General features: G+C 52.2%; 1 protein-coding gene across 1 annotated transcript; it reads right to left on the bottom strand.

Moving 5' to 3' along the window:
- Window positions 1-7,748: 7,748 nt before the first annotated feature.
- On the bottom strand, window positions 7,749-10,322 carry PTF1A (pancreas associated transcription factor 1a). The gene is made up of 2 exons (XM_063147621.1): window positions 9,637-10,322; window positions 7,749-8,304 (listed from the first exon to the last, which is right to left on the bottom strand). The coding sequence occupies exons 1-2, from the start codon at window positions 10,310-10,312 to the stop codon at window positions 8,102-8,104; spliced, it is 879 nt and encodes a 292-aa protein (XP_063003691.1). The 5' UTR covers window positions 10,313-10,322; the 3' UTR covers window positions 7,749-8,101.
- Between the last annotated feature and the right edge of the window lie 2,042 nt (window positions 10,323-12,364).

The following is a 12,364-nucleotide window of genomic DNA, read 5'->3' as shown; positions in this document are numbered from 1 at the left end:
TTGGGGCTTCCTTTGGCTTCTTCCCCCCACTGGCCTCTTGCCTTCCCGCGGCCCAGCCAAATCCTTCCCGTCTCCCAGTTTATTCTCCCCGCCAAGAGTGCTCCCGGCAAAGGCCTGGCGAAGCCCCACAAAGACACCTGGCGAAGCCCCACAAAGATATCGAAGAGGAAGGGGAATCGTTCCCCCCCCCCCGCCCCACAAAGGCCGTTCTCCAGAAAGGGTGGCTGGATTGGTGCCTTTCCCCTGCGAGCGGCCGGGGTTGCCTGCTTCTGCAGGGCTCAGGGCGGGAGAGCTTCGCTCGGGCCGTGTAACAGGCGCTCAGCGCAACAAGTGGCCTCAGAGCAGGTGCGCGGGAAAGAGAGGGGGAACTAGTTGCTGGCGCCACGAGCGGAGGATCTTCGCTGCTCAGGGAGCCCCACAGGGACGCCCAGGCCCGAGCTGAGGTCAAGGGCGAGCCCCGCTCTTCCCAGGCGCCTCTGGCCAGCGGGCGAAGCGGCCTCGGGGCAGATCTGGGCACGGAACGGGCAGTGAGCGCCAGAGACCTCGTTCCTGTCAGGGGGACCCGGTTCCTCTCCCTCCGGCAGCCGCCTGGGGGTCGGGTCCAGGGGCCGAGGCGGTGTAGGCCCCTCGGCCGCCCCTTAGGGTGTCCGCAGCCGCCGAGGCACCTCTGCCCCACGCGCCCGCGCCTCAGGCCGGCCCGCCTTGACGGGGCCCCCTCTTGGAGACTTCCATGCGCAACGAGGCCAGGGCAGGCGGAGAGCCGAGCTTAGAGGTCTCTTCCCAGCCCCTCGAGGCCGAGGAGCGGAGGGCTGGGGCTGCAGCAGGGGGTCCTCGCTTCCCCGGGGCGTCGAGAGCCAGCTCCTGGCCGGCTCCCCTGCGCCCCGAACATTTAGGGGAGAGGCAGGGCGCACGCGCGTCTCCACTCGGCGACTCTCCCCAAACGCTCGCCTCAGAGTTGGAGGAGAGTTTAGCCAACCTGCCCAGAAAAGCGCCTAGCCCTCGAGCGCCGGGCTGGAGGCGCTTCGAAAGGCGGCTGAGGCCTGCGGGGACTCCCCGGCTCATGCTGGGGGTGGGCCGAGGCCTGGGAGCAGCTTGGGGGGGCGAGGAGCGAGGCTTTGAGGAGACCCGAGAAGGCCCCTGCGCACCAAGCGGGCGGCGCGCTCGGCTGAGGAGGCTGCTCTCTTGTGCAGCCGCGCGCGCCTCATTCGCCGCGCCAGCCACTCATCCCCCCTCCCCCCGCCCCTTTGTTCGCCTTAAAAGTAATGCTGCGAATTAAAAGAAATGACAATGTTTTCCCTCTGCTCGCAAGTCCCAGAGAAGGGCCCTTGAGCTTGGCAAAAATCAGGCGAATCATTCAGCGTGCCACCCCGCACCTGTGATCTTGGCATTGAAAACCCCGCAGACCTATTCCCTATTAAACTTAATTATTCCCCCCAGGCACACAATGGTTGAAATGGAGCAGGTTGGAGTCTGTTTATTGGTCGTAAATGTTTTTCTGAAGATCTTCTGAATCTCATTGTTAGCTCGTTGTTTGAGGCTGCCCTCTTTCTTTCAGCCTAGAGTAGCCTTGGACTTTTCAATTTTCAATCGTAACATCTGCTTAATCGTACGGATCAAAATATGGAGACACAAAACATATGTAATGGTGGATTTGTTAAATCCTGGTAATGAGTTATTAACAAGGGAAAACAATAGGCCAGGATGGTGAGAGCCTTATGGTAACAGAGTCACTTTATGCAACGCCTGACGTTCCCCTTCTTGATAAATGGAACTAAGGTCTGAACGCCAGGTGATAGCAAGAAAATCAATGTCTTTAGAAGCCAGCACGGAGACTTTTTTTTTTCTGTGTGAAAAATTAGGAGACATAAAATTTAATTGGCTGATCAGGGAGGGGGAAAAGTAGTGGTCTTAAGTTTAATTGCCGGTTGGAGGCTAAGCAAAGGGAGACAAAAATAATAATAAAAAGACTTGGGCCTGTTTGTTTGCTTGCATCCCAGCTCCCACTGCAAGTGTAACATTGAAAATGTGTTTTATTATAACACATGTCATGCTTTACAGTTCCCATATTGTGTCAAGACAATGCTTAATGGTACATTAAAGACAAGCAAACCATGCCAACACGTCTTGGAGACATTGTAAGGGCCTCTCTCTCTCTCTCTTTCTCTCTGCTTGTTTTAGGCAGCTGCAGCCCAGCACCCAGAAACACAAAAAGAACAAGTTTGAAATACCAGGTGCATCCGAGAGAAACCCGACAGGGATTGATATGTTATAGCCCAGGACATGAACCTAGCAATAAAGATATCATTTCGATTGTCTGCGGCTTCCACGCCATGTAAAAAGCAAGAGGCGCCCGGGCAGCCTGCTCTGCTTGGCAGCGAGGCTTTTGCCTCCCCGGGTTTCCCTATCTCTCTCGGCCAAATCCGAACACCTGTTGGCCAGACCTCACATCCCGTCGTGGGAATCGTTGCCTCCCAATGCTTCCAGATCTCGAAAATGCAATTTGTTGTGGAATGAGCGCGGGCCCATTCCCACAGGCTTTGGGGAGGGGGAGAGAGGGGGGAGAGAGAGGAGACAAAAAAGAGAGAGAGAGTGAGGGAGATTTACCAGGGACACTCAACTGGTGTTTGTTCATCCTGGCAGCTGGTCCTCGATGCCACTGCAAAAGAGACCTTAATGAAAATGGGATGAGTTCATGCCTAGCCGAGGTTTCACACCCCATATATTATAGGGGCCTTAATCCTAATATGGGCAGATTAGAAAGCCTGGGAATCCCAAGGGGGCAGGTTCTCAGTGTCCTCTGCGCCCTGCCTTTGCGTGCAGGGGAATCACTCCTTTCCCATACCTTTCCTTTGCACTTTGGGCCCGAAAGAGATTGATGCCTTGAGGTTTTAATGGTCTCTCTGCGCCTGTTTTTGTCCCACGAAATGGCCTTTTCAATGGGATTTAAGGAGCATCACAAATGCTATTGGTCTCAAGGGCGAGGACAGTCTGAGTACAAGAAGCCGGAAAAGTTTAGGAGGCTTTCTCTAAAGTTGTCAGCAACCTTCGGGACGTTGCTGCCCCCCCCGCCCCGCCCCCGGCTTCCTTGTGTAAACATAAATCACGGTGCCCCAGAGCTGCGCCTCCCCACATAAGGGAAGGGGCGGGGCGTGGAGAGGCCATCCTGAGGCGAGGCCTGAAGCAGCCCGGGCTGATGTGCTGCTGCCTAGGCCGCTCCCCAAGTCATCCAGAGTCGCAACCACACCGGCGTCATTTTCACAACCCCACCTCGAGCCCTTTCTTCTGCCAGTGGTCTGGCGAACCGCGAAAGGACTTCCCGCCCATTGCAAACCTGGCATTGGGGAGGTGGGGGGCAGCCAGAGAGGTCTCTGTAAACTGACTCAAAATCTTCAACTGGGTTGATTTAATAGGTGGGAAACCTGGTTCGGTTCTCTCTCCCTCCCTCCCCCCATCCACCATTTTAAACACAATAAATAAATGCTGCTCACTTCCGATCAGACTGCTGGGGAGGGGGGGAGGGGGAGGGGGAGGGAGGGCAGAATGCATAATTCATTTGAATACAAGCCTACCAACCCAAGGGGAGGTGAAGATCTATGAATATTGTTATTGTTGCTCTGGATGGAGGGTGGGGGAGAGAAGGCTGGTTTCAAAGGCTTGAATAGCTGTCAGTCATGCAAGCCCACACGCTGGTTCCTTCCAGTGCCAAGCAATATTTCCACCCCCCACCCACCGCTCCTGTTCCATTTCTTGGGACTGAGTTTTCTTCTGCAACTTCCGTGGCTGCCTTACATTACAATACGGCTTGGATCTCCACTGGGGGCAGAGGGACCCGGAATGAACGTTCTGCTTGAAACACCCCCACACCCACCCACATACCCTCACCCCCACACCAGTTGTTTCTTTACAGGGCTTTTAAAGCTTTTATCCCCATCGCGTTTATTTATTTATTTATTTATTTATTTATTTGCAAAGCAGCCTCACCCCCCTCGCCTGAATGGGTCGTGAGTCCAGCCCAAGAACCTGTCAGCCTCTTTGAAGCCGGCCTTTTAAAGAGACTTTGCCAAGTCAAGACAGGAGAGTGACAAGATAGAGACCCGGGTGTTTTCCTTGCGCAGCCCGGCTCTTCCGCTTGATCTGCACCGCACTAAAGGATGTGACGAGGCATTGAATGACAAAAACCACAACACACAAGTGGCACGGCCGAAGAAAAGGTGCCCCTTAACAATGCGCGTAGTGTTTGAATGGTGCAGTGCCCCGGTAGCACGTCCAAGCGAGGCGGAGGGCGCTCTCGCTCGCTCCCCACACGCACACGCACACATTCACACGCGCGCGCACGCACACACAGAAGCAAACGGGACCGGCCCTTCCCGAACCGCGCTTCGCTACAACGCTCAAGTCCGACGACGACCATTTGACTTTCTAATGAGCGTAATGAGATTACATGCCTCAGGGAAGCGTTTGTGCCAAAGCGACTTTCTGTGTTTAACGAGGTCCTAATACAGGACAAAATCGAATTATAGTCGGGCTCCCTCCCTCCCTCCCTCCCTTTTTCTCTGCGGATTTCTCTCCCCCCCCTCCCTCCCTGCGAGAGCCCCGGCCAGTCTAAAGATGACCGTCGTTCTGCATTTCTCCTGCCCATTTTATTTTGGGGTGTGTACATGGGGATGGCGTGGGGTGGGGGAAAGCTTTCATCCTCTGATCCCATCAGTGGAGGCTGGTGGCTCCGATGCCAGTGGGGCTCTGAATCCTCTCCGGGTTTCAGTCAGAACCAGTCAGAACCCTAAAGGGACTTCTGCACTTTGGAGAGCTCCTTTAGAGTCCTGACTGGTTCTGACTGAAACCCGGAGCGGATTCGCCGCCCCACTGGCGCCGGAGCCACCCGCCTCCACTGCGTCTGAGCTTCTCAAGGGGAGGGCGAGGCAACCGGAGCCTCGGTCCTCGCGATTGGAAGGGATCCATGCCAGGCCGGAGCCTTCGCTGGGCTAACTAGGTTAATGCAATTAGCCCTGCCGGCGCAGGCCAGGAGACCATATTGCTCCACCCCACCCCACCCCAATAAAGTACCAGAGTGGAGTGGGGGCAATTATGTACCTCGGGCTCGGAGGACGGGAGAGAGCGCGCGGTTCCCATCCGCCTAGCCGGCCACCCCGGGTCGGGCCAGTTCGAAGCTGCGCCGGATCAAGCGCCAGGCCAGGCCTGGGCAGCTGGGATTCTCCCGGGGGACCCACCCGGGCCCGTGACGTCTCCCAAGCGGCGGGTACCACGGGAAAATCAGCACCTGCGGCCTTGGCCAGCCGCGGGAGCAGCCGCGGCCGAAACAGCCCCAGGGCAGCAAGAAGCCTCCACCCACCACCTCCGTTGAGAAGGGGTGTGTGTGTAGACAGGGTCGATCTACGCAGCCGTCCCCTAATCGGCCGGCACGCATGAAACCCTCGTACAGGTGCAGAGGGACCGTCGCAAGCGAGGCCTCCGCCATCTCTGCACGATCTGGCCTCGATCTTCTCTGTCTTTTTACGTCTTTCATTTTCTTTTACATCCAGATTTAGCCATACCTAGAGAAGACTCGTTGAAATCAGTGGGACTCGCGTTAGACGTGGCTAGCTGAACTCCAATTGATTTCAATAGGTCTACTCTAAACATGACTAAATCCGGATCTCGCTCAGGGCTCCGGAGGAATTCGTCTAATAAAGGTCTCCTAGCCTCGCAAGGCGAGTGCCCCTACTCTCTTGACCTAGACGACCTCGTCGTTTTTCTTTAATGACTTTGTCCAGTGTTAGGTGAGAGCCTGTTGCACGCACACGCACACAAACTAACACACGCACAGCGCAGCTTGTATGAAAGGAAGCTAGGAAAAGAGGTAGCAGACACATTTAGGGCTATTTCCTACCTGTTGACAATACTCTGTATGCTATTGATAGTTCCTCTCCTTGCACTTTTAGGATGCACAATTGTCTCACTATCCTCTCGGCAGTCTTCTGAAGTAGATCAGATGTATACCCATTTTATGGAATGGAAGGCTGAGGATGAAAGTGAATTGTGCAAGCAACTTCCTAGTGAGTCTATTGCTGAATAAAGGCTGAATCTAGTCTCAGAGGCTCAGGAGGAAAGGGCCATTTTTCCAGTTGCAAGAAACAGCAGCAACAACCACTACTGCTGCTGGCAGTAGTAATCCTATTACTGTTGGTACTACTACTACTACTACTTACTATTACTACTACCAATAGCAGCAGCAGCAGCAACAATAACAACAGCAACAGGTTTTCAATCAATTGCACTTTAAAAATTTGGTTAACCTGGCTTTTAACTGGTTGATTAAATTTAAATACATTTGCTTATGGCAACATCTTAATTAACATAACTATACCCCTTTGAAATATATCCTAAGAGATAACTGTTAGAAGGACATAGCATATTTTATTTTTTTCCAAATTTGGGGATATGGTATGAACTCTGCCGGAATAACAAAAATGACCTTCAAAGTTTAACAAGTTCAAAACCCATCAGTATTATGGAAGATCCAGATGGAAACCTTGCCATCAAAGTTGGTGGAGGAGGAAGCTGGCACAACTCTGCAGTTCCCATACTGTTCAAGAGGTTTGTGACTTTGCTTGTTTTCAGCTCCTTAGATCCATTGGGAAAGAGGGACAGGGTTTTAATCTGCAAGAAGGCTTTAACTGTCTACTTAATTAAACCTTGAGATTTATTATTGATTACCTAGTTCTTTCCTACAGGTAATTGTGTAACCTGTATATTAATTGTGTCCAATATGGAGAATCATAGACCTGGAAGGTGCTTCAAAGGCCATCTAGTCCAACCTCCTGCTAGATGCAGGAAAACCACAGCTAGAGCTTCCCAAACAGATGGCCATCCAGACTCTGCTTGAAGACTTCCAGCAAGAGAGAGAGAGCCTACAAGCCCAAGCCATGGAGGTAACTGGTTCCATTACCACACTGCTCTTATCTTTAATATAGACATCCTTTAAGAGATTTCTCCTCTCACCTGACAGAGGGAGTTTGAAACAGAATTTTGCTAAGCTATAATTTGAAATTGATGGTTTAGCAAAATTAATGAAACCCAATTAATAAGGAAACAAACCTGTCTGAAAAGGTATTGCTGTAGTACAGACATGTGAGCCTTACAGCACAATCCTATCATGTTTACTCAGTAGTAAGCTTGACTGAGTTCAATGGGACTCAGTCCTGGGTAAAAGTGTATAGGATTACAGCCTAAAACTCTCAAGGAAAGGACATCCATCCGCCCCACCATCTGTATGTCTCTCCAAATTGCTTTTGAAGGGAACATTTACCAAAGAGGGTTCTGTGTAACTCAAAAAGATCTTACATCAGTGAAGTAGGGTTGTCACTTTTTGAAACATCCCTGCACCTGGGCCTTTAACATCAGCCAGACACAGTGAAATTTAGTAGGTGAAGTTCCCCCCCCCCAGGCGGTAACACCCCTACACTGTAGTACCATCCAGATGAATGACCCTACTCTAGAACAGAGTAGGATTATGCAGCATAGATCTGTTCAAAACCCACTGTAAGTAAATGCAGGATACCTCTGCTATTGTTAAACTTACATGTACCAACTGATTCCTGTTCAAATCCTATATTAAGAGAAGTTGCTTTGAAATTTGTGGAAGACTGCATGCTTTTATACAGTGTTTACCTAATTTAAAGTAATACAAGAGCATCCACTCAATCACACATTCATACACACTTTCCTCAAAAAAAAAGTCACCTGAGATGTAATCAAAGTTTATTATTAATATAATATAATTGCCATATTCAACAAATGGTAATAAATTATGTTCACATTTTCTGGGAAGTGTTTTCTTTTTTCAACAAATAATTTTGCCAAAAGGTGCTGGTGGAGGAATCTCACATTATTGCATATATTTAAATTAGGATAAATTATATAAATTATACATTTAAAAAGGACAGTTCTGTTTCCTAACTCCACTAAACAATAAATAGATAAATAAAAAGTTGATTGCCATTAGAATACTTTTTTTTGTATTGTAAAATACTTTTGAAAAAAATATGTCTTTAAGTACAAATGTACACCAGTATAAAGATGGGTATTTACATTCCAAAACATTTTATGATATTAGGTCAAACGGAGGTTCGTTTTCTATGTTGCTTAAGGAAGGTTTGCTGTTTAATTTTCTAGGGTCTTCTGGAGTCCACACTTTAGCAGTTCTAATAATGTTTTGTTCCTTAAGTTGTTTTTCGTCAGTCCAAGAGAGAGAATGCCCCGCGAGAGGAGGAAGTCCATAATCTGGGTCACTTGGAGAAGGTGATCCTAGGGGAGAGAAAGAGAAAGACACACACTCAATATTCTCCTCCAAGTGCAGAAAGGAATCAACACTCACACAAAGGACATCCCGTTTTGTCTCTGGCTGTTGTAGCACAGGGCGACAGCAGATGCTCCTCTAGCTGCAGCATTTAGCGCCTGTTGCATGTAGTGCCAACTCTTCAGTCCACCCACCCCACCCCACGATCCATCTATCGGATAGATCTATCTATCAAGTCTTAGGGAGCCATCTAATATTTGCCTCTAGAAGAGTGTTCTTTTCTCTCCACTCGAACTGCACTTAGCTGCTTGGAGAAAAGCCACGTGCAACCACGAGTAAGGAAGTGCATTCCTTTAGACCAGCCTTCTCCATAGCAGAAACTTTTGGCATTGCGTGCTGGAGTTTTTCTTCACTCAAACTAGGGCTAGGCTTTTCTTTATGATAGCATCGCTACTGGAGCACTTTGCATTTGCGCAAAGAGTGGAAAGGCAGAAGTGTCTGTCCAACTCCGTTCCTCAAACGACTCTTCTTGAAGCTACGTTATTATTTATCATCATCATCATCATCTAGACCTGAATCCGTGCACTGACTTGAATGCGAAAGATATCAGCCTGAGATGATGTACTGCCACGTCTCGAGGGCGATCACTTTCCACTCTCTAGTGATCTAATAGCAAAGGGTGTACGGATGCGAATGGGGTGAGCGCACTTCAGAATTCACACCTCGAATGTGGGTGCTCTCTCCATTTCTATGCCGGTGTGACCAGTGGGCCCATGTGCGGGGCTTTATGTGCGTGTGAACGGGAAGGGTGAAGAATGCCCCGTGTGCGCCTGTGGGTCTTCGTGGGTGGGCAGCAGCAGCAGCTGCACCTGAAGACGCCTAGGGCAGAAAATCCGAGCGAGACTGGGCTGCTGCTGGGTATACTGGTGTATGTGCCATTCCTGCGCCCATGCGTGGGAGTGAGAAAAGCTGTAGGAGATGTCAAGTGGAAGCTGGTGGCTCCGATGCCAGTGGGGCGGTAAATCCCCTCCGGGTTTTCGTCAAAACCAGCCAGAACTCTAAAGGAGCTCTCCAAGGTGTTCCTTTAGAGTTCTGACTGGTTCTGATGGAAAGCCAGAGCGGATTCCCCACCTCACTGGCGTCGGAGCCGCCCGCTTCCACCAGAGGTGGAGGAAAGGATTCGAGTGCAGCTGCTTAACCAGACGGGGGACGGCGTGCGCGTGAAAGAGCCCGCCTGCCTGGAAGCCGAGTGCTTTCGGGGGACAGTCCGCCGGCCTTGCTGGCTCCCTTCGTGGCGAGCGCGCTGGGGGCTGGGGGCGGAGGGTGCGCCCTGCACTTACTTGTGCCCCGGTGGCAGATGATGACCTTCTTGGGCTGGCAGGGGCTCTGGCTGCCGGCGCTGCGCAGGGGCACGTCGGACTGGACCAGCTCGCTGAGGAAGTTGATGTAGCCGATGGCCAGGCGCAGCGTGTCCACCTTGGAGAGGCGCTTCTCGTAGGGCAGCGTGGGGATGTGCGAGCGCAGCCCCTCGAAGGCGTCGTTGATGGACTGCATCCGCCGCCGTTCGCGCACGTTGGCCGCCTGCCGCAGCTGCTGCAGCTCGGCCTCGGAGCGCACCCGCCGCCGCCGCCGCGCCGCCGCCGCCGCCGCCGCGCTCAGCGCCTTCAGGCTGCCCCCGGGCGACGCCGCCAGCCCGCAGCACTCGTAGGCGAAGCTGGACGACGAGGGCGACGAGGGCGGCGAGAAGGACGAGGAGAAGCTGCTGCCCGGGGCCGCTTCGCAGCACAGCGCGCCCTCAGGCGGGGGCCCCAAGGCGGGCCCCGCGCCCGTCCCCTCGCTGCGGTAGCACTCGTGGAACTGCGGGGCCAGGAAGTCCACGTCGGCCTCCAGCAGCTCGTCGCCTTCCAGGGGGTCGCGGGACGAGTGGTCCGTGAAGAACTCCTCGTCGTCGAAGTAAGGCTCTGAGGAGAAGGAGTCCAGCCCCGCGGGGAAGTGCTCCAGCAGGACCGCCTCCATGCTGGGCTCTTCCCCCACGCTGGCGAAAAGGCTGGTGAAGGAAGCGAAGCGAGGCGAGGCGAACCGCCGCCGCCGCCGCCGCCGCCCTCTCCTCCTCCTCAGCCCCCTGCCTCCGGTTCCTGTGGCGCTTCCACTTGCTGCTACGCTGGTCTCCGTGCTCTGCGCGCGCTCTCTCGCCCCAGAGGGAGGCTGGAGACTTACATGAGCTGAGGGCTGGCACGCGAGGATTCTTATAACTACAACCGCAGGCGCGTGCCATTAACCAACAGCGCCAGCCAATCAGAGCTCAGCGAGACGGGGGGGGAGGGTAGCGGAGGGACCCTGCGGTCAAGGAGAAAGAGGGGGGTGACACACACCTAGACGGCTCGGGGGGGGGGAGGCGGGGTCAGAGCCAAGCAGGATGGTGCGCGGGCTTTCCTCGCGTCAGCGCTGCCCGGCTGCCGTCTATCTAACCTGCCACCGCCTAAGTCCGCTGAGGCGCGGGCTGTCCAGGAGGCACCTCCGTTGCGCAAAAGGTTAGGCAGAGGGATTTGCAGCCATTGTGCCTTGTCCTCCCTGGAGCGTCGCGAGGAAACACGCAGCGAAGAGCAAACACGGTTGTTGGCTAACCCGCCACCTTCATGGCCATCAAGTCCAATAACGCCTCCCTCGCATGATTCTCCACTTCTCTAGATCATACAGCGGTGTCCTTAGGAAATGAAAGACTTCGGACTTACTGGGGACGAGGGGACTCTTTGGATGGCAATGTGCCATTACTTCACTTATTTGGGAAGGCGGCCCTGCTGCGTTTGGGTGGCCTTGGGCTCATTCTGCTGTGTGGTACCCAGATATCTGCCCTAAAGACTTACCCAGACAGCACCATTATCAGTGGAGGCTGGTGGCTCCAATGTCATGGGATGATGAGTCTGCTCTGGGTTTCAGTCAGAACCAGTCAGAACTGTAAAGGAGCTATCCAAGGTGCTGAAGCTTGGATAGATCCTTTAGAGTTCTCACTGGCCCTGACTGAAGCCCAGAGCGGATTCCATGCCCCATGACATCAGAGCCACCAGCCTCCACTGACCACTATCAACCCATTTAGTCCAGACCACAGAAACAGAAGGAAGGTGCTTATTTCTTTTTCCATCAATCAGGAACCCCTTAGGCATGCCACGAACATGAACTCTCCACTCCCTTTAACCTGGAAAGTGTGGCTCCCAGTACCATGTGAAGGAAAAGTTCCTAAACACTCTAAGGCAGACTTTCTCAACACGGTGCCCTCCACATGTTGGACTTCAAATCCCATCAGCCCCAACCAATGGTCAGGAATGCTGGGAGCTGTAATTCAAAACTCCTGGTGGACTCCAGGCTGGGGAAGTTTGCTCTAAGGGTTGTATCTGATATTAGTCCAATGTAAGATCCAGGTATTTCAATGGGTCTACTCTAAGTAGGACTAACATTGGATTCAACCCTAAGGCTCCAATCCTAGCTACACTTGCTTGGGAGAACACCTAACTGAATGGCGGTGTTAGTCTGTTGGCTGTATTAGTCTGTTGCAGCAAAAATAACAAAAGAGTTTTGTGGCACTTTAAGGTCTAGGAAATTTATTTCAGCATAAGCTTTCATGGATGATGTCCACTTTATCAGATACATGAAGTCATGGATCTGCTGAAGTGGACAGTGTCCACAGAAGCTTCTGCTAGATGAAATGTGTTAATCTTTAAAGTGCACAAAACTCTTTGTTGTTTGGAGGCGGGTAAACACGCACTGGATTGCACTTTTTGAGTGCAACCTTGAGATTATTTAACTAGACTTAGCATTACCACGTAATACTCTTCAATCAACCAATCACACTCACAGTAAGGGGAAGGGGCTAAAATGTAGCTTACCTTTTCAGTCTCTGTGCTTTTGTGGAACTGGAAATTCTAATCCACTTTATGGCTTGTGCACCCAGAGCCACAAATGGCAGTTACTACAAATCAGAACTGCAGAATAAAAGTATGGGGTTCTTATGTGTGCAGTCTGTCTGGAAAATAAAAGCCAGTGAAATCAGTAGTAGGGCATAATTCCAGAGTA

The sequence above is a fragment of the Elgaria multicarinata genome, chromosome 1 (assembly GCF_023053635.1).
Source record: "Elgaria multicarinata webbii isolate HBS135686 ecotype San Diego chromosome 1, rElgMul1.1.pri, whole genome shotgun sequence".
Taxonomy (NCBI): Eukaryota; Metazoa; Chordata; class Lepidosauria; order Squamata; family Anguidae; genus Elgaria; species Elgaria multicarinata.
Note: the sequence above shows the minus strand (reverse complement) of the source record. Positions and strands in the feature narration are given on the sequence as shown.